Source organism: Perca fluviatilis, chromosome 10, assembly GCF_010015445.1.
Source record: "Perca fluviatilis chromosome 10, GENO_Pfluv_1.0, whole genome shotgun sequence".
NCBI classification, from domain to species: Eukaryota; Metazoa; Chordata; class Actinopteri; order Perciformes; family Percidae; genus Perca; species Perca fluviatilis.
In genome coordinates, this window is record NC_053121.1 from 30,358,249 (window position 1) to 30,384,940 (window position 26,692).

Genomic DNA, 26,692 nt, shown 5'->3' on the forward strand with positions numbered 1-26,692 from the left:
TCTGTTGGAGATGGTAAGTCCTTTTTGGATGGACTTTTCACTTTGTAAACCTGTAACATGCACAAAAAAATATAACACAATAAACAACACGGTCTCACGGTTCAATTGGTCACGTTATTTTTAATCTATTGATTTGTGTTCACAGGGACGTTTTTGTCGTTTTTTTCGTGGTGGCCAGCACAAAGTGGTTTATAGGGAGATTAACGGGGAAAGCAAACGCCACACCCCCGGGGAGGACGCCTCACATGCCGGGAGACTGCCGCAGGTGACGCGCGACAATAACTGAATGGCGGAGGTTGGGTTTATGCCGGGACAATAACGGGACGGTTAACGGGGAAACAAAAACGCCACACACTGGACGCGATCCCCGGCCTCCGGGGTGAAAGTCTGGAATTGTTTGACCCATCCAGCTACCCAACCAATCTCCTTGCGCAGATTTTCTGCATTTCATACTACTCGCTACCATAGTCGTGCTGTGACCACGACATATGCTTCCATTTAAATAAATTAGTTTACATTTTCGTGCTGGCCACCATGAAGAAATGACAAAAACGTCAATGTGAACACCTATCAATAGATTAAATAACGTGACCATTTCACCAACTGCCATGAGCCTGGGTTGCAATAAAGCAAAGGGAAAAAGCCAAAAAGCATAATATGAGCACTTTAAGTAAAGTACAAGTCCCTCAAATCTGTACTTAAGTAGGCTACTGTACTTGAGTAAATGTAGATACTTTTTCAACACTGTAAATTTGAACAACCATGATATTGATTTATTTATTTCTGTTTCTTGTTTTATTTTCATGATTATTTAATAAATTATTTAAAATTATTTTAATATTTTACCGACAGGCCACACATCAAAAATGAGTATACTGAAACATTTTTATTTACAATCTGTCCTCAGATTAAAAAAAAAAATAGATCACAATACCAAAAATTATTTCTTAAATTAAACAGACATGATGAGCCTTCATATTGAAGTGTTTTCTTCCACCTGTTTTTGAACCCCCCCATATTCATGTAGCCTGTCCACTGCAGCCATTATGTGATAAGATTGAGTGATTATATAATTGGCAGCACCTTGCTGCGTGTCACTCCTCACCACTGCAGACACACTCGGCCTCTAGCTGTTAACACCTTGCACATGCTCCATCATAGAAAACAAATATTTAGTTTCAACATGCTTGAAGCACAATACCCAACTTTGCTTTTATTTGTTACCACATTATTGATGGTGACCTGTCGTAGCACTGAACGTGTGGCTGAACAAGGTATGTGAACTATAATTTGTCTGTGATGAATGTGAGCAAGCCTTAGGCTCCTGTGTTGTCCGAAATCAACAATCGTGGGTGTTCGTTTTGCTTTTATATTCTTCTAGGTGCAAAAAGGTATTGAAAGTGTCGGAGCTGGCAACTTGTGAACATTTGAGTTCACCTTTAACTCAACCAGCATAACTGATTTTGCTTATGGAATTGCTCCAAATGTGGCTGCTCTGCTATTGTTTGAAAGCAATTTTGTTCCTGTCCAAAGAATAGAGACAGGAGATGGCATACAGCACCATCTTTTCTTTTTTTTTTTAAGTATTTGGATCTAAAGAAGTTGTTAAATCTAAATCTCTTTCATGTGGAAAAGTCCACAATTGGTGTTTTGTAGGCCCATGTGAGAATTTGCCTGTGTTCTGTTAACAGGTATGTTTTCTAGTGGGTATACTGTGCAGCAATATGGGTTGTACAGTCTATCGTTGGAGACTTGATGCTTCAGTCGCCAAAATTCTACCCTTTGGCAATGCTTGGAGGTTTCATCTGGGCTACAGGTATTGTCTCATAAAAGCAAAACTTCAAACTTGAATCATTCTTCATGTGGTTGAATGCAGTTTGGTCTCACTGGAGCAAGTCTCCTTCAAGTGTGGATGGGTCAGACGGTGACAGATGTGCTTAAAATCAGCTGAAAGAGACTCAAAGACTCCATCTGCTGCAGTCCATCTTCAGATGATGGTGTTGATACTGTTCCAGGGAGATGACAAACTTTAAGGACCCTATTTCACGCGTCACTTGCCAGTTTATTAGGTACACGGCTAAAAAAGTCCTGCTATAAGTGTGTGTGTGTGTGTGTGTGTGTGTGTGTGTGTGTGTGTGTCATTTAGCCTTCAACTGTAATGTACATAACATTTCACCCATTTTCTTCCCAATTTGGCATTCCCAAAATGTGTGCACTGCAGTCTTTGCCACAGCTGACTCTATTTCTGACATGGAAATCGTGTAATCTAAATGTATGTTTTCTTTTTAGATTGTTTAGAAAAAAGGATTAATTCATCTATCTATAAGACACATGCATGTTGCTAACCTTTTTTTTATATATAGCAGGTCTTGGGAGTTTAATTTGGGGCTTTTCTAGTTTGTTTATGGGCTGGGCCAGTTCAAAGTGACTAGAATAATGTAGGCTCCTCCACCCAGAATAGAAAATGCATTTCCTTTCTAAATGAGCTGTCATTTTAAGGGCATTCTGGGACAATGAAGCATGTTGACATAATTGTTGGGTCCTGTTTAAGAGCTGCCACCCCAGGGTTCTTTTAACTTGGTAATGTGTTCCTATTAAACGGAGTATTTTGAGTACTGACTTTCACATGTTTGGCTGGTTTAGGATTGCTGTTTCCAAGCCAATATTAAATTATTGTGGAGCTCGGTTGTGTCTGCTCAGGTTAACCGTAATTTGGAAGTATTTTTTTATGATCAGATTATTTTATCATTATTTATTTGTACTGTAATTTTTGAGATTGTTTTCTTTCAATTTGTGCTGGAATCAGGGCGTCATTGGAGAAGAGAGCTTGCTGTCAATGGCCCTCCCTGAATAAATAAGGTTGTAAATAAAGTCTCCCATCTTTTTACAAAACGGCTCCAACAAGAAAACAAACGTCTCATTTTGAACTTTTGTTTTGGATATCAGATGTCAGAAATTACCTTTGTGTTTGCTCCGGTGGCCTGATCTTTTTCAATGTGAAAGCAGACGTGGAACTGCATCCCAACTCTGAATCGATTTCATTACTACTTGACAGGGTGAGTACATTGATTGAAAGTTTTCTTACCTTTTTCAAGAAATCATTTCTCACAGTACACTCAAACTAATGTTAATTTACCAATATTCTCTCAAGGAGAACCTGAAGGACAATCAATTCCTGCCACTTGGTGAGTGAGCTGTTGTGACTTTGTGTTCTCATGAGTCATTGTTTTGAAAGCCAAACTGACTTCATATATGGATGGTAATCCTTTCCGCGGGGAACAAATTCCGGCAGCTTTGGACCAAGTTCCTCAGAGTTCTGGATATGTCATCGGACCAAAGACCAGGTTCTCATTCATAAAACTGTGCGGAGGATCCTTACTAAATGTGTACGTATGGCCAAAAGCAAAAAATGGCGTATGCCAAAATTCTGATTTATAAAACCGTGCATACTAGGCAATGTTCCTTTTTTATAAATCACAGATTACCCACAAGTGTGCGTATGTGAATCAGCCACTTATCCTGCCCTGTACACGCCCATTTTTAACCATAAATAGTCAATGCAAAGCACCTCATGAATGCTGATCAGTATGTTAATGACCCTGGCAGTTGTTCTTTCGTTACGCTGAATCATGATGACTGGCGGGGAAGAAGCAACAAACTTCTCAGATGTTCAGGAATTGTTGCAAATTGAATTATAATTTTGAGGTGATGTAAGCCTTTCCTTTAGTCATTTCAGACTTTAAACAATTTCACTATAAAGACAAAACTTTGATCCCACTGGGACTGCAGCAGAATAAAATAAATAAGCAGGGGGAAATGTAAGCATTTGACAAAATAAAGCGATCAAACAGCATGAAATACTAAACGCAAAAAAGCAATGCTGCAAACAGTGGTATTTTAAACTACAAACAAGTACAGCATCAGTAGTGTAACACTGTTGCTGTTATCCACATTGAAATGTTTTGCTAAAAATGAAATGCTAAGAATCCATTTTGTATGCCATAGTCAGATTTTAATTTTACAAATTTAACAATGTGTCAGTGGAGATTTAAAATCCATTTATCATGTGGTTTCTGAGTCTTACTCTCTCATTAGAGGCTGCCTGCTTGCTGTTGTCGGGGCTGCTGTACGGATCCTCCTTTTGGACCCATCCTCTACATTAACAACCATTCATCATTCTGTGACAGCATGTTCCATGGAGCCAGTGTCTAACATTTTAGTTTTTGATAACTGGCCTTACCTTTTTGTGAACTACTATTACAGACTTAAACCTAAGAGTTTTTCTTCATCACACTGTTGGGCTATAAATAACACTGCATCCTCCAGCAAACCAGCTTTTATATCCAGTTTCCTTGGAGATGTGATCTCAGTGGGGGTAGCTCAAGGATTAATAAAGAGTATTACTTTTTGTATCCATTTAGCTCCAACTTTAATATTTGCTATATTGACTGACCTATTACATGCAAAGGAATGCAATTGATTTTAGCTTTTTTTTTTTGGTTTCATTTTTATTGAAATGATGTGAAACGGTCAATTCTTGTTTGAACTTCTTCACAGAACTCTATTTTTATCTGCAGTGCTCTAGCATTTTTGTTGCGACCACAGTGTACTTTGCCCTCTACTGTGCTGCCATGAATAAAAGGCCCAGGGTCTACTCCAGAGTCATCCATTAATTGAAAATTGACCACATTGTTACATGCACCTGTGCAATCTAATGCATTCAGTACTGATGCCATTTGATCCTGTAGGTAATCTAGGTACTGATGGTAGCCTGAGCCCGTGCACTCTAGATGTCCAGTATGACACCCCCACACACCCCTGACACCATTTTCCACCAGCTGATTTATTTCTGTGAACCACTAAACTGTCACACACCAGGGGCTACCAGAGTGTCTAATAATAGCTCCATTTTGACTCCCAACAAGACAGGAAGACTAGGGTGAATGCAGCAGCTTCCTTTTGCCAAGTTACATCTGCAAACGCTGTAATGGCGAAATTACATTTAAGCATAATTCCTTATATATTTTTGTTTTATTTCTACTTTAATTCTCTCACAAATGCTAAGAGTTTCTCATTTCCCACATGTAGATTTTGATTCTAACTGTGTGAGACATCCAGTCTGGAACATAACGTGCGCACTGTTTGTCTGAACAGATAGGGGCTACAAGGTCACCCTAAAACTATCTCTAGTTTTCCCAAGCCAGTTTGAGATGTAACTGGGGGGGTGAAAGTCATACAGGGAGGAGGAGGCGAAATGGTTACGAGATGTCTCTTGTGTTTTTCGATTGTCTTTGTGTGTATCAGATTGCATGTAAAAACTGTAGCGTCATAATAAGCCAAGTGCGTGTGTGCTGTCACTCTGAAGATGTATATAAGCCTAGTGTTCTGTTCACTCATTTGAGGGACTGACTCCACACGGGGCTGCTGTACCTTTTGTGAAATCATGTTGCTCCTATATTTGCAAATATATATTTTTAATAAAATACAAAAACCTAAACTTGGTTTAGTTGTCTTATTTGTTTCACGTTACTAAACTTGCAAAACTCTTCCCCTGCTGCAAAGGAAACTTCCATTACAACACATCCACTTATGGTTGGATGTATTGATTCAGGGAAAACTACTGGGGGGTAACATGTCCACTCTGACCCAAAACCTAGCATGCAGTGTGGTGTGAGTTTAGATCGGTCTTTGGGTTTACAGATTGGTGCTTAATTTAATTTCATGGCACCATAGGAAGCTCGCACACACTAGTTACTCATTGAAAATTAGCCAATCTTCAATTTGTCACTGAGTTACCAACTTGACTGTATAAAAGTTAATAAATGCCTACATTTGCCTTCGTGGCACTCATACTTAAATATACCTACCTTGCCTATGTGCTGTGTATTTGACTCAAGCGCAAGTACACTCTATTGTCTCCTTTTGCTCCTCAGGTCTACTGTCTGGATTGATGTGGACATTGGCCACATGGTGCTGGTTCCTGGCCAGTAACTACCGGAGTGCAGCCATTACCTTTACTATTGTCACCGCAGTAAGTGCATTATTTCTTGACAGCTGAGTGGACTGGGTAATCAAAATATTGTCTGTTTGCCACCACTTGGACTGAACAGTGTGTGAATCTAATTTTGCATTAGTCTTTTTTCTGAGGTTTCACTTTACAGTTTTTTACAATCATGTTGCTACTAATTTCAGAACCTTAATGTCATTTTTCAAAACTCTAGACACAAAACTCAAAACGGTCATCACTTGTAACACAATGTTCAAAACATTGCATTGTGCATTCATATCTTTAAATAAATCTTGCACTTGCACAATCATTGATTCAAAAAACTAACTGATTGTGAAATAACATTGAAACATTACTTTAGATCACCCACACACAAGCTACCGATAGTTTCACTGTGTCATCGTTTACATATTGTAGTACAAAATAGGTGATAAATGTTTCATTATGGTACTACATATAAATGAGAGAGAGAGAAAATTGCCTTTTGAAATAGTTGTACTTTGATAAGTTGTGTCATATTGAACCGGTGATCTTTTTTAAATGAACAAATGATCTTAGGTTTATGTGTATTGTAGCCAAGCAATTGAAAAAAGTAAGTTTTGAAAAATTTGCATTTTCTAACTGCTAGTGGTATTTTTAGGGTGAGCCGTTTTTAGTAATCACATTAGTAAGCTTTTTTTCTGTTGACTGTCTGATAGTGGGCGGAGCTTAGCAATTAACCTGGTTGCTCAGGTGTGCTAAGGCTGCTGGGCAGCAGCGTCCTGTTATGATTTTTGGTGCTGAACTACCTTGAGAGTAAGCAACTCAACACCGGATCAACTTTGGCCTTGAGAACTGAACGCCTACTACCTCCTACTATGTTGTGTTTTTGACCAGCCAACAACAAAAACTTTGGTTTATTAAAAGGTTTATTTGATATAGCACCTTTTACAGACAAAGTCAAAGTGCTTCACTTGATACAATTGTTTAATAAGACACAAACAGTAAAATGAGGGAAATAAGACTTAAAAACACAATTACAAACATGAGACAATATACACATATTGACTCAGAAAATAAGTCTTTGAACGATACGTTGAAAAATACCTTTTGTCAACTTTTGTGTATTTGTTCAGTTGCTATTATCAAAATGCTTTCATCTTTAACACATGGCTCACAAGGGGGAGACGATGCTGCACATTTCAATTCATTACTGATATGGTGTTTAGTGTCTCTGTTTAGCTTTTTTAAAATTAGTCTTATTTTCTTTTTAACATCCTGCCAATGAAACATCTATGATGCTGACACATGTACTTGTGCTCCTACATTCCTATTAATTTGCTTCATCTAGATATGTGGCATACAGTGTTTATATTTCTGTCACCACTCTGGTGGATTTCTTGGATCTTATGCTGGTCTTCCCCCATGGAGTTCAGTTTGTGTGCAGTGTTGGATAGATATTTATTGTACCCTGAGGGAGATTTGTTTCATGCACATGGCAATATACACTGACAAATCCATGTCTTTATTTCTTCTGGGAGCCGGTCAAGCCAGGCAGGTAATCCCATACAGGAAGGCCACAGTGCAACTAGATACTTTACAAAATAAACCACATTTCAAAATAAAACACCCAGGTTTATGTTGACTTTGGCTGTCTTGACTTCTCAGCTGTGTCTACAGCAGGACAGGCGATTAGGCACACTGGGAGATAGGGAGGGAGAGAGAGACAGGGGAACGGAGAACTGCGTGTCTGGTATGAACTGCCAGATGCAAGATCAGGGACGAATCTACACTTTGCGGCGCTTCAGCTTGAAGTGTGTTCCAGGCATAAAAAAGGGGGGATATAGAGGGTGATTGGTGTCATACCAACATTGTGGCATTAAAGCAGTATGCTCTTGATTGATTTGGATGTTTTGTGAGTGGTTCTCTCTGAATAAATATATAGAGCTAAATAAATCACGTAGAAGGTGGAGGAGGGTGTGTTAATAAGGTTATGTTACACGAGTACCCAATTAAGTGTTCTTGTGAGTGATCATAGTTGTGTGTTTTTTGAGATTAACTTTCCTCTGGATCCTCCGCCCCTGAGAATTAGGGCCCAAAGGCGGATTATAAATCATGATGCTGCTGAGAAGTTCTCTGCCTTGTTCGACCCATGTTCTCTGATGGGATGCAGTGATGCAGATGTTTTTATCCAGTCTTTTCATACTCAGTGTTTAACAATTTTAGATAAAATAGCACCTGTTAAATCAAGCATTATCCCTCATAAAAAATCCTGTCCTTGGATTGATGAAACAATCCAAAGTTTTAGGAGAAATTGTAGAAAAGTTGAACGTCTCTGGAAAACTACTAAACTTGTGGTTCATAGGATTCACCTTAAGGAACTAAGGGTTACTTTAAACGAGATGCTGAGAAAGGCCAGAACTTGTTTCTTTTCTCAGCTTATATCCTCAAATAAGCACAACCCCAGAATTTTATTTGACACCATTAATGCTTTAGTGTCTCCTTCTGGCCCACAAGCAAGTGTGTCTTCTAAATCGGACTGTGATGAATTCCTCCACTTCTTTGTGAATAAGATCAGAGATGTTAGGACCAACATCTTACCATCACTTCCTCAGAACTCTGCATGTCACTTGCCTCCCGCTCATTTTTGGTCCACTTTTAAACCTGTGACACTGAATGACATAATTTCTCTGCTACAGACTTTGAAACCCTCATCTTGTCCTATGGATGTTGTCCCTACTGTGCTATTTGTTCAAGCTTTTGACTCCATTGGCCCCTGCATTGTTGAGATGCTAAATACCTCACTTTTAACTGGTGTCGTTCCTAGTTTTTTTAAACATGCTGTTGTTAAGCCTGTACTTAAAAAGCCCACGTTGGACCCACTTCAACCTAAGAACTACAGGCCAATATCAAAACTACCTTTCATGTCAAAAATTTTAGAAAAAGTTGTAGCAGAGCAACTCACCCTTTTCTTAGAGAAGCACAAGCTGTTTGATAAATTCCAGTCTGGTTTCCGTAAAAGGCATTCTACGGAAACTGCACTTTTAAAAATCTCTAGTGATATTATGATGTCAGCTGATTCAAAGGATTTTACAGTTTTGGTCCTATTGGACCTTTCTTCTGCGTTTGACACTATAGATCATACCATTATGATAAATAGACTTCGTGATTTGGTTGGTATGTCTGGTTCAGTTTTAAAATGGTTCTCATCCTACCTTTCTGGTAGACGTTTTAGTGTTCAGGTTAATCAGATATTGTCTGAAACTGCAGAGTTGTCGTGTGGGGTACCTCAGGGGTCTGTCTTGGGACCTATTCTGTTCCTCTTGTATATTTTTCCTTTAGGACAGATAATTAGTCAATTTGGAGACATATCGTACCATCTCTATGCGGATGATATCCAACTTTACTGTTCTTTTAAGGAAACTGAGTTCTCCAAACTGTCATCTTTAATAAGCTGTTTGTCTAGTATCAAACAGTGGTTATGTGACAACTTTCTGCTTTTGAACTCAGAAAAAACAGAAACTCTAATTAATTTGCCCCTGAAAGTCGTATCCCTGAGATAAAGCATCATATTGGGGACTTAGGCTTGTCTGTCCAGCCGAGTCTCAGGAGCTTAGGTGTGGTTTTGACTCAGCTATGTCGTTGGATCACCACTCTAAACTATTAGTTAGGAACTGTTTCTTCCACCTGAGAAATATCTCTAAGTTAAGACCACTTGTCACTAAGGATGAATTAGAGATGATCATTCATGCTTTTATTTCTTCACGCTTGGGATTACTGCAACAGTCTTTTTACTTGTCTGAGTAAGAATCAGCTTTATCGTCTCCAGACTGTTCAGAACTCTGCTGCAAGGCTTTTAATGCACATTAACAAAGAGCACACATCACGCCTGTTTTAGCAGCTCTTCACTGGTTACCAGTCCAGTATAGAATTCAATTTAAAATCCTGGTCATTACTTTCAGAGCCTTGCACGGTCAGGTTCCTTCATACATCTCTGATTTGATACAGCTACATACCCCCACCCGTAGTCTGAGATCATTAGGTCAGATGCTATTAATGGTTCCCCGCACTAATTTTAAAACTAGAGGTGATCGGTCATTCCAAGCAGTGGCTCCTAGGCTGTGGAATGACTTGCCTCTCTCGCTACGTTGTGTGGATTCTGTCGAATCTTTTAAGGGGCAGCTGAAGACTCTGCTGTTCAAGCAGGCTTTTGCTTAGTCGATGGGTTTTCTATGGTTGTTTGTTATATTTTCTGTTCATATTTCAATGTGCTCGTATTGTGACTTCTTGTGTTGAATTGCATTTCGTTGTGAAGCACTTTGTGATTTTTATCTGTGAAATGTGCTATACAAATAAATTTTACTTACTTACTTACTTACTTACTTAAGTGTCTGGGTATTACAAATAAAATGGGGGGGTGACTTTTGGTTAATTAGATGCTTGATACTGACGTGATGCTGTTGCTTGGTCTACATGAAAGCCAACAATAAGATTGACTGTAATCTATTATTATGAGAGGTTCGTTCGAGATGAGCCAGGTCTGCGCAGAATCGATCGCCGCCTAATGCATGCCGGTTTGATTAGTTTCCGACTACACACCACTGCACAAAAATGGCTCGCTAGCACCCCCTACAAAACTTAAAACATTGAGCCACTGCAGTATGTTTAACGTAGATTAACGAAACGTGGTACACATATGTAGCATGTCAAGACGTACAAAAAAGCTCATTGGAGCCATACCCTAAACCCATCAGGAAGTCTGCCATTTTGAATTGAAAGTTCAAAATTAGTGCAATTTTGGCCATTTCCACATTGGCCATTTCCATCATCCGATCGACTTCAAATTTGGTCTGTGCTATCTTAAGACATTAAAGATTAAAAGTTATTAAAAGAAACTTTTCGTCATAGGGCATGGTCGTGGCGGGACGGACATTTTGTGCGTTTCGCCATTGAAACAGGAAGTGGGTGTAACTTGAGTGTACATTGACCAGTTGGCTCAAAACTTTTCAGGATTCATAAGAGTCCAACCCTGACGACATCTACAGGCTGATATTGGCTCAAAGTCATAGCACCCCCTAGTGGCAACAGGAAGTAGACCTAAAAGTCAAGGTGCTATACTTTAACGAACTCCTCCTACAGATTTCATCCGATGGACTTCAAATTTGGTCTGTACCATCTAAACATCTTAAAGATGAAAAGTTATTAAAAGAAAAACTTTTCTTCAAACGGTGTGGGCGTGGTGTGGCAGCCATTTTGAGCATTTATTGATTAACCAAGAAGTTGTAACTTCAGTGTACATTGTCATATCTGCCCGAAATTTTTGCCAGAGACAGGCTCAGATTGTTTTTAAAACTGTCTGACAACATTAACGATCTCACAAGGTGACTTCTTGCCCAAAGACAGCAGTGTGGAGAGTGGAACGTGAGTCAGGCGTACTTTGTTGTTTTGGAGTAGGCTACAGAAATTATAGGTTTGTGTTATCTAAAAGATTTTCAGTGCCATAGCTCAGTATTTAAATGATTTCAAGAATGTGGATGAGGTCATTATAATTCGATGACTGCCCGTTTTCATTTCAGCCAGAGTAGCACTGTTGTCATATCATTTTATTTTATATTTCAGAATGGCTCTTTTCCTTCAGGAACATGTTGGGTTAGCTCTGCTAAACTGCAGTTTAGTGTAAGAATATCACACTTTAGGATGACAGTGGTAAAGTAATGATAAAAGTAATGTAGCCTTTTTTTTATAAGCTTTTAATGAAAATCTAAAGACTGGAACCACTTTGCACCATGCCCTCAGATTCCCCCCAGCATTAATGAGGAAGTGCCCTTTGATTTTATTTATTTATTTTTTGGCATTCATGCTTTAGTAGACAGCTCACAGGGACAAGATACAGACATAATACAAATGTGAGATGACACAGGTTTCCTGGATAAGGTTTTATCAACAGGAAAGGACATTTAGCTGAAACAACCCAAACGGTATACCTTTTGTTTGTCTTTCTCATTATTTTTATTTCTTGAACTTTAGATCTGCAAATTTGTTCCAAGGCAGCATATGTGATCAAATGTCCATATTGCTGAGTGTGACTGGGCGCACAGAGTTATGCTTGATTCCTGAATCCTAAATTGGATAACGGAATAAAATCAAGGCTATTTTTTTTTTCTTTTGTTTCTAATAGGCCTATGCGCTAATTGGAACCACTGTAGATGTATTGTGTGTCATTTAGTACAAATGTCCACAAAGTTTACCATGAGGGTAGGATTCCGTCCTGGTCATGGAACAACGGACCAGATCTTCACTCTCACAAGGATCCTGGAGGGAGCCTGGAAGTATGCCCATACGTGTGTTTTGTGGCTCTGGAGAAGGCGTATCACCGGGTCCCCCTGGAGATACTGTGGGAGGTGCTGCGGGAGTATGGGATGAGGGGGACCCTTCTCAGGGCCATCCAGTCTCTGTATGACCAAAGCAAGAGCTGTGTCCGGGTTCTCAGCAGTAGGTCGGACACGTTTCAGGTGAGGTTTGGCCTCTGCCAGGGCTGCGCTTTGTCACCAATCCTGTTTGTAATATTTATGGACAGGATATCGAGGCGTAGTCGGGGTGGGTTGCAGTTCGGTGGGCTGGGGATCTCATCGCTGCTCTTTGCAGATGATGTGGTCCTGATGGCATCATCGGCCTGTGACCTTCAGCACTCACTGGATCGGTTCACAGCCGAGTGTGAAGCAGCTGGGATGAGGATCAGCACCTCTAAATCTGAGGAAACCAATGGAGTGCCTACTCCTGGTAGGGAATGAGTCCTTACCCCAAGTGAAGGAGTTCATATACCTTGGGGCAGCGGGGGGGGCGGTATTGCATTCAATTTATTGCACCGTTGTGACAAAAAGAGAGCTGAGCCAGAAGGCAAAGCTCTCGATCTACCGGTCAGTTTTCGTTTCTACCCTCACCTATGATCATGAAGGCTGGGTCATGAGCGAAAGAAAGAGATCCAGGTTACAAGCGGCCGAAATGGGTTTCCTCAGAAGGGTGGCTGGCGTCTCCCAGGGTGAGAAGCACAGTCATCCGTGAGGAGCTCGGAGTAGAGTCGCTGCTCCTTTGTGTCGAAAGAAGCCAGTTGACGTGATTCAGGAAGGAGGTTTAACAAACTCGGAGTCTAAAGGGCCATTCACATTAGACGCGCAAACGGCAGCGCTGCGCTATGAAACCCATTATTGTCAATGGATCGTGCGCGCAAGAACTGCTCTTGCGCAAGCCATGGTTCAACTTTGACCACGGCACGCGCAAAAACGGCCGTGGTGCTCTGTGACGTGCATTCAGGTGTCTGAAAAAAACTGAAGAAAGTAAACACCGAAGTATGTGGATCCACAAATGGAACATGGACAAGAGGTTGATTTTGGCCGTCAGTGATCTCCAAGAGCTGTACAACACAAGTTCGAGGTCGTACAGAGACCTCGGACGCAAAACTATGCTGTGGTGCATATTTCCACCATAATAGGCATGCCAGATGTGTAGCTTATTGTAGCCTCCTAATTTAAAATATTCAGTTTGGTTTGTTTTAGCTATGTGAAAACATGGACATGTCTCCAGTGAAATACAATCATAAATATCTTACATTTTTTCTCAGCTACTTTGGTGCATTTGTTAAATAATAATGTGCATTTGCACACCAGTGAGTGCATGTCTTAAAACAAATGAACAATGCACATGAAAGGGAGCAGTATTCCCTATGTGACACATTATTGTCATCTCTGATCTGAGAAATGTGCCAAAGCAACTGAGAAGAAGTGTACTGTTGTGAGCTGCGAAAACCAAATACCAAGTTGATTATACAGCTCCATACATGTATTTGTAGGATATATTTGTATTTGTATGTTTATATGAAGTAAAATATGTTTGGACTAATTGACACAAGTCATGTTCGTTTTCATTGAAGTTCACATATACAGTACAGGCCAAAAGTTTGGACACACCTTCTCATTCAATGCATTTCCTTTATTTTCATGACTATTTACATTGTAGATTCTCACTGAAGGCATCAAAACTATGAATGAACACGTGGAATTATGTACTTAACAAAAAAGTGTGAAATAACTGAAAACATGTCTTATATTTTAGATTCCTCAAAGTAGCCACCCTTTGCTCTGATTACTGCTTTGCACACTCTTGGCATTCTCTTGATGAGCTCCAAGAGGTAGTCACCTGAAATGGTTTTCCAACAGTCTTGAATGAGTTCCCAGACATGCTTAGCACTTGTTGGCCCTTTTGCCTTCACTCTGCGGTCCAGCTCACCCCAAACCATCTTGATTGGGTTCAGGTCCGGTGACTGTGGAGGCCAGGTCATCTGGCGCAGCACTCCATCACTCTCCTTCTTGGTCAAATAGCCCTTACACAGCCTGGAGGTGTGTTTGGGATCAATGTCCTGTTGAAAAATAAATGATGGTCCAAGCATGTCGCTGCAGGATGCTGTGGTAGCCATGCTGGTTCAGTATGCCTTCAATTTTGAATAAATCCCCAACAGTGTCACCAGCAAAGCACCCCCACACCATCACACCTCCTCCTCCATGTTTCACCATGGGAACCAGGCATGAGTTTAGACCTGAAAAGAGCAACATCTGTAGTTGTGCGAATATCCGTTATATAAAAATCCGTTCACTTTTTCTGCATCGCACAAAGACACGGCGGTTGGAACCAAAGATCTCAAATTTGGACTCATCAGAGGGTGGCTACTTTGAGGAATCTAAAATATAAGACATGTTTTCGGTCATTTCACACTTTTTTGTTAAGTACATAATTCCATATGTGTTCATTCATAGTTTTGATGCCTAGAGTGAGAATCTACAATGTAAATAGTCATGAAAATAAAAGAAATGAGAAGGTGTGTCCAAACTTTTGGCCTGTACTGTAGGTAGTTAGGTATATGGCCGTTACACAGAATAACTGTACCCATTTCCAAGTGTGTAAGCTCCAGTTTTGGAGGAATTAATTAAACATATGCATTAAACAAAGTGTTTTCCAGAGTATGAATGAATGATGATGAATGTATGAATTCAGGCTCATAGCTTAGCTTTATTAACCCAACTGCAATAACTGCAGACATCTTACTTATGTATGTAAACATGCAATGACACATAGTGTTGACATGCAACATTTTAATTAGAAATGAAAACCCATTCATAACCCATCTGCGAAATCGTAGGCCCGACTCTCGTCAGCAGACTGTCATGTCAGACTCCCTGTTGAGCCAAAATTACCCCTGGAACCGGTCACAGTGAAAGCGGAGCTCCTGCAGCCGGAATTCCCCCAACTGCTCTCTGGACCTGAGGGTTTTGTGCACCCACACCTTTCTTGCTGCTGCTGCGGGTGCCTTCCTCTGTCTGTCTTCTCCTCACAACCATGGCAAGTGCCAAGGCTTTCTTGTGGTTTAAAGACAGAAACATCTTTGCCACCAAATCACTACTGTGTATCCTACATAATGTCGCGTACTGCCTATGCGTACTGCTCGTCTGATGTAAACACCGGACGCAGGCGTGACGTGCATTCAAATATTGGCGCATGTATGACGTAAATTTGCGCTGAGCCCGGCGGCAAGCACTACAAATATATTTGGGAATAGGACAACCTAGCGGTGAGCGCAGCGCATGCCGCGTACAATGGGAACGGGCCCTCACCCTGATGTCTGAATTGATTTACCCTGAGATGGGAAATTCTGGCCCAATCCCAAAGTCCGGACTCACAGACTCACGGACTTTGGTGCGCGTTCTCGTGAAATTCGTAAGGGCTTAGGGTTGTCCCATTGTGGAATTTCAAAGGGTGTGAGGGTTTGAGTACACACTTACCGAGCCCTTTCGATGCAGACTTCACCAAAGGGAATTACCCACAGTTCAAAGCGTTGTGACATTCACCGCGGAGACGATAGGGAAATCCGGAAATTACGAAGGTAAACAACAGCACGACACACGACCACGGAATGGACCAACCTGTTGTCCAGCTTGTAAAACAAGAGTTTGGAATCAGGTAGCCGTCTCCTGGGCCTTGGCCGTGTGGAAAGCAACAAACTTAAAATGAAAATTCCCAAACCGGCAAGTGTCAGCAACATCTTTGTTATTAAACGTCGCCAAGGTAACGTGATCTCATGAAGTGCTGTCCCGATCCCATTTCTACCTATCTGAGCCCATGTGGCCTCACACACTCACTCACTTAGTACCTGAGATCAATTAAGTCTGTGAGTCCTTAGTCCTTAGTCCTCAGGTCTCACTTTGGGATTGGGCCTCTGAGTTTTCGGTTCCAGAACAGCTGATATGAGTTAGTTCAATAAACTCAAAGTAGGTTCACACGCGTGCACCACCACAATAAAAAGGCAGCATGAATGGAGCCATGATACTACAATTCACCATGGTAACAAGCACAAACAAACGGGTCAGCGGAAATACTCATGCGCACATACAGCGAGTAAAAAAAAAAGCAATACAGCGGCTGCTGCAAAAGAGAGAGAATTTGTGTGGGAGAAAATTGCTGCTAGAGTAAATGTGTATATTCCATTATAGGCTAGTGTATCATATTTAATAAGTATATCCTAATATTACTGGTGAAATGGTATTGAACCTATAATCTATTTAATTTAAGTGCAATACTGCGGGCGAAAAAGTACTAGGCCTACTAATCCCATTCTGAGGCTGCAGCACCATCATTAACAGAATTATAATTCATAATATTTTATTTCAAAGGGTTTACATCACTCCTTTTTAATGTCTCTTACTGGTTTGTGTCCAGGGAACACTACAAAAATGTTTAAAACACGTTTCAGAGCGAGTCACATTCTTCTGACGGCGCATTTGCTATACAGTGGCTTTTATACTTTAAAGAAAACTGCCATTTATAAAAAAAAAAAATTATGTGACACAAATAATCTGATGGGATGTAGAGCATGCCCAAAATGGGTGACGTTAGTGATATAAGGACGGATAATGTTATAGGCTGCATAACAGACTGGGAAGAAAAACGATACAGCTCAAATAGGAAGTTATCTGAAAATTAAAATGTTGAGGCTTCAATATCATCTCCCGACATATAACACCCTGCGAAGTAAAGCAGCTTCTTCATTAACGGGATCGTCGACAAAAGGAAATGCCATGTTTTTAGAAAAAAAAAAAACTTTTATAGTCTGCCTAACATGGTTAATAAACCAACACCATTATTTTTTATTCATGCCGATAACAAACTGCGCTAAAATGCGCCTGACACAGACTAAATTAATGAATGAGGAAATGAAAGTCAGCTGTGTCAGTGGGAGGAGACTGAGAGAAACTCCCGACCAGGTTAGGTTGACAGGCTCAGTTACCATAGTAACTGACTCTGAGGTGAAGTTACCTCTCTTTCTGAGAAAACAAAGTTTCCCTCATCTCAGGGTTAACCATTAGTGAACTGTTACTGTGTGGCCCTGATGAAATCATTCATGTTTCATTTTAATATCCAGTTTAGCTGGAACCCATGCTTGTTTTCACACAGCAACTATGTTACACTTGGTAGACAGCGGTGTTCTGAACACGGCTAAAATAATCAAAAGCTAACGTAACAGCCTACTCCAGTTTGTATTTAACACACACGATGATGTGAGCTGACAAGAGATGCCCAGCGCCTTGATGTGATTAATTTAAATTCTGCTGATAAGGACTTCTGAGTTCTTCAGATGCATTCAAGTTAATCTAGGATTAAAATGAACCAATGAAGAGGTTCTGAGCAGCCTGTGGAATTCATTACAAAAGATTTTTATCTCAAACAATTACTGACCAATTAAGAGGTTCTGAGCAGCATGTGGAATTCATTACAAACATTTTAATCTCAAAAAAGGACTGACCAATTAAGAGGTTCTGAGCAGTCTGTGGAATTTATTACAAACATTTTTATCTAAAAAATGACTGACTTTCCTCATCTGTTTCAGTGTGTAATTGAATTGTCAAGTTAAATGAAAAGGTAAAACATGAAGTGGGAAATTGGACTTTATTTCAAGAGGCCCTATTTTAACGATCTGAAACGCAAGTTTGAAACGCAAGTAGCTTTGTGGGCTGATCTCTGGCGCTGTTGCTATTATACCGGCGGGATAGATGAGTCTTGCGCCCGATGCAAATCTTAAATGGGTTGGTCTGAAGTAGCTAGGTGTGGTTTGGGCGTAACGTGAAAATAACCAATCAGAGCGTCATTTCACATTCCCCTTAAGAGCAGGCGCGCTTGTTCCGTGGCGGATTGCTATTATGACGGCGGATTTGCCTGGTGCACGCCAGCGGGAGCTGTCCGGGATGCGGCAAAGTAATAAATGCCCGTCTTGTCCGGGTGGCGATGTTGCTGCGGCCTCTCGGGCGCGTCTCCTCAAGTCTGGAGAGAATTGCTGCAGCCATGGAGCGTGGGCCTCCAAACGCACCACCTGCTCTTGTTGTGCCCCTTCCTCCTCCCCCAACTCCATCTCCGTCCACCCGCTCCATCCAGGGACAGATTCCGCCAATGTCCAATCCCACCGTAGTTCAACATCATGTCTCCTTAAGTCCTCTAATATTTCGTCATTTATGTCATCAACACATCCATGATTCATGGAAATGTTGTGTAAAACACAACCAGCCACAAAGAATGCTGCGACTTTTTGAGGATTGTACTGTAAAATGCCTCCTGATCTATCCAAACACATGAAGCGCATTTTCAGCAATATTTTTCTTTGTAATTATGTATGGTTTTCAAAAATGTGAACTGCTGTAGATGAGCGAAGTGTATGCGCGTTGTGCACACGCTACATTATGGCCAAGCATTCGTCCCTAAAATAGCATCTGAATAACGCGCTACTGACTTTAGACTAGCGCCACTGACTTTAGACCAGGTTTTTCCTGGTCAGTGGCGGAATTGTTTTCTGAAAGTGCAAAATAGCACCACGTAACGTTTGCGCCGGAACACGCCTCCTCTTTTCGCTGAACCGCACCCGGGAGCGCAAATACATTCCCTAATTTACCGACGTGCGTCTGTGGAGGGAAAAGTCCGCTGTGAGTTGGGTGCAAAATAGGAATGATACATGCGTCGGTGTACAAAGGCAATTGCGCTGAGTGCAAGATAGGGCCCTTAATGTCTTTATATGATATATGTGAGACTTAATGTCTCCACTTATCTGGCATTTCCAACTCTGTCCTCTCTTTACTCTAATCATCATGTGGTCAAGTGTAACAGCTGACCGTTAACACAACACAAACGGCTTGCAAGGTGCATTCACCTTTTTAAAGCCAAATATTTCTTCTATGGAGAGTGAGGCATGAAATTAAACAGACTTGTTAAAATTAGAGCAGTATTTGTCATGCTCCGTGACTTTACAGTATAGTGAAGATCTTTGGGTCGAAAAGAAAATGTGTCATAATGTTATCCTCTTAAACAGGATTAACGCATATTTAGAATCCTATCCCTTTAGGGATGTAAATCATGGATACACACAGTGGCAGCAAAATGCTTTGTCAGCTTGTTAAGACACCCTTTATTTCGGCACACACAGTTAGTGTGCAGAAATGTACGCATAATGCAAAAAGGACCAGATGTTTCTGGATTAGGCACCGCACAGTAAAGGTCTGTTAACTCAGTACAAACAAGACAAGATATTGGCTTTGATGTTAAAACCAATAATTTGGGTACTGCAAAATTATACTTGCAAAACTGTCTTGCCTGCACATACTGTATTGAAAAAAAAAATTGGAAATGGGCTCTTGTCCAGAAAAAATATCAAATTTGCAGGAAGTTTGTCAGGGTTTTCCCAGGCTACATACTGTACTGTGTATTGCAACCATTTCTGAACCACTTTATACCTATTTTTAAATGAGGTTCTGCCACACAACATATGAAATTGGGAAATAAGTATTTGTTTTCTTGCTGAGAGTTAGATAAGATAGATACCACTCATGTCTATATGTAAAATATGAAGCAATAGTCACTTAGCTTAGCATAACAACTGGAAATGGGGAGGGGGGAAACGCCAATACAAGATATCTACTAAAATGTTGAACTCTTCCTTTAACATAAACATTTCTTTTAACATTAAACATTCTTTCCGATGTGATTTATTTTTCATATTCAATTTGAATAAAATTGTCTCTGCATCCAAATAAATAGCGGAGAAAGAATCTAATTTACACTGTCTGCATTTAGTCACCAAAATGGTCGAAAGCTTTGTACCAGTTGGAGCCAATATAGTGATAATTTATTTACAAAGTTACAATTGGGGGGGGGGAGGGGGTGTAACCTGATCATGCTTGTGTGCATCTATCACGTAAACCAACACAGAATTAAAAGGAGTTCAAGAATGGAGCAGGATGCAGTAATATATTTAATAGGTTTTTACAAAAAGAATAAACCTGAGCCCAAAGCCTTGTAATGTTCTGTCCTCTTGAATTTAGAAAAAGCAATAACATTAAGCCACTGTTGAGAAATCACAGGTTGAAGGAAACTTATAAAGACAGTATGCACAAGGGATATTTTACAATCAATTTTCATCTTTCTTTGTAATGTGAAAACTGGAAACCAAATGCAGGTAGCATATTGATTCGACAAGTACAGTTCCTGTTCAAAACATGTCTGTTTGGAATGGGCCGATTGCTTGGCCTGTGGTATTGCAGCTTGTAGCTTTCTATACCCCAAACTTACTTACAGAAGGACCTCAAAGCACTTAATATGGAACCACACTGTATACTACTGACTTACTGTGTACTTCTACCTTAGAGGAAAACATTGTACTACTACATTTACCCAGAAATGTTACTGGTTACGTTGCAGATTCAGATTTTCTCTCAAATGTGGAGTAATCAGACATGATTCACCATGCTCCTCCCATCTGGCCCATTTTGAGAGCCTATCGGCAAAAATATGCGTTAATCAACCACGAGAACCGGACAGAGCCTTTTCTAGATGGTAGAATTGACACTGCGCTAACATTGTGCATTGAATAGACTGTCTGCCAAACGAATCCAGAGGATAGTTAATAGTCAAAAGGAAGACAGATGGTGATCAGGCCAGGTGCAGACAGGTAAGAAAGTGATTGACAGCTGTTCTCTATACATGCACAGAATGTGGACATGAATGAGGAGAAGCTGTGTGGGCAGAGCATAAGGCCAGATGATGAGCTGAAGCAAGATTCTTCAATAGTGACAGCTGGTGGACAGGTGAGGTGTTTGTATGAGTATCAGCTGATGAGGGGAGGATGCAGCAGCTGTCACCGTGACATAAATAAGGAAGGAGGATCTTATGCTTGTAGTTTTACTGTAAAATTAATGATTAATGGGAGAATTGAGCATACTACTACAGCATGTGTAGGAACATTTTAACAAACTGTTAGAGACAGTCCGCTAATAATTTATACCTCACATTTGCAGTAATGCCTACACCTGTGTCGTTTTATCAAGTGGATTACTGCTTGGTATTGAATAAAAAGTCAATGGCAGTTTCACTATATGACATAAATTCATCATAGCGACAGGCAGATTTAATTCTTGAAAAAACTGAGCTCAGATGGATGTTTTCAGTGACACCTTTTGGTCCTCAATCTCCATATTGGCTCTAGTCTTCTTTCGACGAAACGTCTAGGCAGATTAAAAGACCAAAGGTCTGATTTAGATGCAGTGGTTTTATAAGATGAAGGATCAGAGTTTCTTTAATATGAAAGCCAACATGGAGTACAACACTGAGTCCCCTAAACCAATCAACCACCCTAAATGGCAAATGGATAGCATTTATATAGCGCTTTTCTAGTCTTAGCGACCCGTCAAAGCCCTTGACACTTACTACAGGCCCATTCACCCACACAGCCGGTGCCACCTTCTCATCCGATAAAACTTAATGCACGTTCACACACCCTGTGCCATTATTTCAGTGTAAGCATTTACAAAAGAAAGAAAGCTTCATTAAATCCTTCATGGGTATGATTTGGAAATTTCATTTAAGAAATCCCTGGCGTTAGCTCAACAATGCGTTTCATATTTTGCATAAGCTTAAATGAAACGAGACATAAAATCTCTGCCGAACTGTTCTCTGCTTCTCTAGCCTGTTAACTTTGCTGGTGAAACCTAAGTTGGATTTATAAAAAAAATATGTTTTCACATCTCTGGCTGGGTTATGGTCAAGGTGCATTATTCATGAAATGCACTCAGTGCAGTGCAGAAGCAGTTTTTCTTCCATATAGAGACAACTAAGGCTTCTATTTTTCAACTGACAACATTTTTGTTGACATTCTCATGTCTTTCTTCTTCGCCTCCTTTTGAATCAATCTGAAAATGTAATTTGTATGCCGTCTTATCCACAGCCTCTTACTGGGTAGAAGGCAAAAATCTGTCACTTCTCAACTCATCTGGCATGTAGGGCCAGTTATATGCTGAACTGTGTAAATAACACATCACAGAGCCTGAAAATTGTTTTTTATGTAGGTCACCTGTTGGCAAGCTTCAAAACATTCAGAGTAACAATGCAATTACTGTTCTGATGTTTTCAGAGTCTTAATTAAAGAGCACTTTTCCTTTCCCAGTAAATAATTCTAAACTTTTAATATTTACTATTGTATGACTTTCATGATTTACAGCCCTTTTAGCATACATATCACTTGAAGTTAATTTTACCCAGAGAGAGGGCACAGCTTTGTTCTCCTTAATTTATTTCATGGGAAAACCTAGCCGTTCTTTTCAGGTCACCGTGGGACTTCAAGCTGTTGCTAAATCTGTTACTGAGGGTGTCTCAGTGGAAACAGCTACTGTACCCAGGGTATTATTAAAATTCTAATGGTTATATATTTCTCTCCCCTCATCTCAATTCAATTCAATTTTATTTATAGTATCAAATCATAACAAGAGTTATCTAGAGACACTTTACAGATAGAGTAGGTCTAAACCACACTCTATAATTTACAAAGCCCCAACAATTCTAATAATTCCCCCAAGAGCAAGCAGTCCGACAGTGGCGAGGAAAAACTCCTTATTAGGAAGAAACCTCGGACAGTCCCAGGCTCTTGGTAGGCGGTGTCTGACGGTGCCGGTTGTGGATGTGATGAACAGTGGCAATAATAGTCACATTAAAGATAATGGAACAGTGACTTCAAATGGTAGTCGTAGTAGTTTATGTCATAGCAGGGCGCTGCAGGGCTCTCTTCCTTAATTTCTCAGATAACACCAGTCTCCCGTCTCAGCTCCTGCAGTGGTCTCAACAGAGGACGCTTCAAATTAGGCCCCTTAGGGTAGGAAATTATGTTTTAACCTGGATTTGTAGTATGTGAATCCATTTAGACTTATATGTGCATGTGGTAATGACCATTTGGGTCAGTCTTTGTAATATGAATTATTTAGATAATTGTGATATAAAAGCTTAAAGTGGCCTTAATTCACTGAGTGCACCATTTGTCTAAATTATGCCATGAGGTGGTATACTGTATTTATGCATAAAGTGCCTTTTAAGGATGGGACACACATGACAATTAAGTACAATAACTACATTCTTACATTGAGATTAGGTGACATAATTAAATGCAACAAAACAATGCTTTTTGTATTGTGCTTTATTGAGTTGTTAGGCCAGGTAGTAAAGATGGAAGTTACACAAGCATGAAACAACTCCACATTTGTGTGCTGTACATTCAGTTACCCAAAAGTAATTTAGTGATTTTCCTGTGGTGGCTCAGTAAATAGGTAAATTAAATATTTTATATTCTATATTTATATTGACTTTGTTAATGCATCTTGGAGAATCAGAAATCAGGTTAATATTTTGATTTCTTGTCCTTTGTGTCTTTTTTGTCTCTTATCCTGACAATCTAAGAGGTTTTAATGATAGAAGCCAAAAAATAGGTCCATGTTGAGTTATGACATGATCTGTTTAGAAATGCAATATGTCACCTATTCCTTAATGGTATTTTTATAAAATAAATTTACTATGCGGATTGTGCTTCTTAAGGTTTCTGTACTACTACTACTACTACTACTACTACTAATATTTTGTTGTTGCCATTTGTTGGTTTTCTTTCTAACGGTGCAGTCACTTCAACATCAGCAAATACCCCATTACTTAATTCCAATGCAAATGACAATCAAATATTTAGGCCTACAGTAAACACATACATTTTGACTCAGAGGGCTTTGCAATCTCAACTAAATAATATCAACACTTGGAAACTGAAAACATGTCAAGAATGCTGTGTTTCCTGTTTTGGGTGGGGCAAAGCTAACCCCTTTATTCAACTTTGACCTTTTACTTTTTGAAGAGGTCAACAGCAACAGGTCAGCAACATTTGTAGTATACAGAACAAGTTTATAGTACAGTAAAGTAAGTGCAGGGCAAATTCATTTGAACCATAACGCAGTGGACCTGTTTTTTTTTGTTAAGACCAGAAACTGTTCAAAGAAAAAATAAATGCTAATATCTTTTTTTTTTGTATTTGGAATGTAGAGCATCAGCAGGTTAACGGAGTGAGTGACATTGACTCGATGCCCAATGTCAACACTAACATTGAAAGCAAGCATTTCAAAGATCCTCTCTGTTTGACAAAAGCAGCAGGGACTGGTGGACCTGCAGAAAGAGAGCAACGTGTTTTTGCTCAGTGGAGTAATTGGACAGCATAGTGCAGTCCTTAGAAAATGTGTATGTAAAAAGCGTGATAAGGCTATGGTATTTTTAGTCAAGAACATACTTTATCTAATCTCTGTTTCCAGGGAAATGCTCTCTGCATGATTACATTAGACTACAGAGAAATAGAGACAGGATATTTGCCCAAAATTAATAGAGCTAAGAAAATTGCTCCTTACAGAGCCTAACAGCCCTAAACAATAGCACCAGCTGTTAGCAGAATGATAACAACTTTGCCATTTGTAGTTTGAGAAGCATACCAAAGAGAATTTAAGGAGACCTTCTCTACAACCTTTAACTTTAGTTTAACTGTTGTTCACAAAACTATGGAAGTAAATCTGTTTCATCGGATTTTGAAATTAAAAAGCCATTGAATTTCTACGACTAAATATTTATGCATTGAAATCATGTATCTGAATTTTTTGCCTCTGAATTTTAATCTTCAAATTTTCAACAACTAATTTTCACCTTTTATTTTTTTAGTTTAAAATTCAGTGTTAACATCCGGTAACCCAAGGAAAAGCAATTGATTCTAGAATCTAGATCGGGAGTTTGCCATAGTAGCAGCAGCCAACAACTGGAAACGTTTTAAAATTTTTGAACATTTCACCACTAAATTCACTTCTAAGACTTTTGACATTTGAAACTGCTGGCTGTCACGTCAGACTGGAGCGTCTCAAGTCCGACAACATCGGAGCAAATGTGCAATTGGCCATCAACTTTCGTAAAACTGCCCATATTCAAACTCTACACAGTTGATTTCTCGCATAAAAAACTCTCAAAAGTGAATTTAGTGATGAAATAGCAGACAAAGTAGTTGTTGGCTGAAGTTACTATTGCAAACTACCAGTCTAGATTCTAGAATTGATTGCTTTTCCTTGGATTCCCGGGCGGTAACACTGAATTTTAAACATTACATTCTGCAGCTGAATTTGGCCTGTTGAATTTGAGTAAGTTGAAAATATATTAGTTGAATACATACGAATGAATACATTGTATTTTGCATCTGAATTTGGTATTTTGAAATTGTTAATGTTGAATTTTGGATTCTGAATTTATTAACTTAGAAATATAAAGGTGAGAATTAGTTGTTAAAAATTGGAAGAGTAACATTTAGAGGCAAATAATGCAGATACATAATTTTAATGCATAAATATTCAGTGCTAGAAATTCAATGGCTTTGTAATTTCAAAATCTAATGAAACAGATGTACTTCCATACAAAACCATATAAAATGCAACTGCTTGGGATGCTTAGTTTTTTCTCCTAAAGCTTTAAGGGTGGTTGAGGGTGTTCACGCAGCGTAGAAACTGTTGAGAAAACAATTTCACCATGGGCCATTTAGTAACTTTGTAGCTTTTGATCATGATTTCCTTCAGTGGATGGAGTTGTCAGGGAATGGTAATCAAATTTCCTTTTTTCTGAGCACTTAAAGGTTGTCTCGTCCATATTTGCCTAAAAGCTAAGGTCCAAAGTTTGTTCTTGAGGTTGAAATAATCTCACTATGGTCACATTCACAAGACCTTCATTAGCAGCTTATTGTTGGGTCAATATTATTTTCTCTGAAAAGAAATAATTTATTACTTAAAATTATCATTTTCAATTCCACAACATTGGGCAAAGTCCACCTGCTGATGAAGATAATGTGACATGATCAAAACCTCCAGAACAGCTACTAAATTAACCTTGTGGTCATTCTCAACTGCTGTTTCCAGGGTCAGGTATGTACTTGAATGCTAGTGTTTAAGTTGTAGCCCTTTATATAGATAATGCCCCAATTTTGGGACAAGGCAACTGAACAACCATCTAAAAGATACACACAAGGAGTTTGCATGTGACAACACTGATCATGAACTGCAAAAAGCTGTGGAGTGTAGAAATATATTGGGTTTAGAATAAGAATGTGCTGTAGCCTGGGATGGCCTCGCTGTCTCCTCCTGTCTGGCATGTGTAAGATAAGACGGGTTCAAATTTAGTGGAGCAAGAGTGCTCCTCATTTGTTTAATAAACAATTGGAACAGAATGCACCTAATAAAATCTCTTAAAGGAACAGACAATCTCTAGCGCGCAACTTCTCTATCTTCTCGGAGACAGAAA

The 26,692-nt window shown here is 39.7% G+C and overlaps 1 protein-coding gene across 5 annotated transcripts; it reads left to right on the top strand.

Moving 5' to 3' along the window:
- The first annotated feature begins 1,057 nt into the window (after positions 1-1,057).
- On the top strand, positions 1,058-4,654 carry LOC120566277. Of its 5 annotated transcripts, none has more exons than XR_005640367.1 (6): positions 1,061-1,274; positions 1,877-2,069; positions 2,807-2,859; positions 2,947-3,056; positions 3,152-3,185; positions 4,096-4,654. XR_005640367.1 is itself a non-coding variant. In XM_039812605.1 (5 exons), exons 1-5 carry the CDS (start codon positions 1,148-1,150, stop codon positions 4,478-4,480), a joined length of 750 nt encoding a protein of 249 aa, XP_039668539.1. In that variant the 5' UTR covers positions 1,058-1,147; the 3' UTR covers positions 4,481-4,654. The 5 variants fall into 5 exon arrangements, 2 of the variants coding, with proteins under 2 accessions (XP_039668539.1, XP_039668540.1); XR_005640366.1 differs by lacking the exon at positions 1,877-2,069 and adding an exon at positions 1,692-1,816 and having other exon boundaries at positions 1,075-1,274; XM_039812605.1 differs by lacking the exons at positions 1,877-2,069; positions 2,807-2,859 and adding an exon at positions 3,293-3,386 and having other exon boundaries at positions 1,058-1,274.
- Positions 4,655-26,692: the final 22,038 nt, after the last annotated feature.

Excerpts from the sequence above, each read along its gene's own strand:
- LOC120566277 (XM_039812605.1), top strand. The coding sequence starts at position 1,148 with ATGCTCCATCATAGAAAACAAATATTTAGTTTCAACATGCTTGAAGCA. Across the intron at positions 1,275-2,946 it reads TGAACGTGTGGCTGAACAAG|ATGTCAGAAATTACCTTTGT; the intron begins GTATGTGAACTA and ends TTTGGATATCAG. Across the intron at positions 3,387-4,095 it reads GGAGGATCCTTACTAAATGT|AGGCTGCCTGCTTGCTGTTG; the intron begins GTACGTATGGCC and ends CTCTCTCATTAG.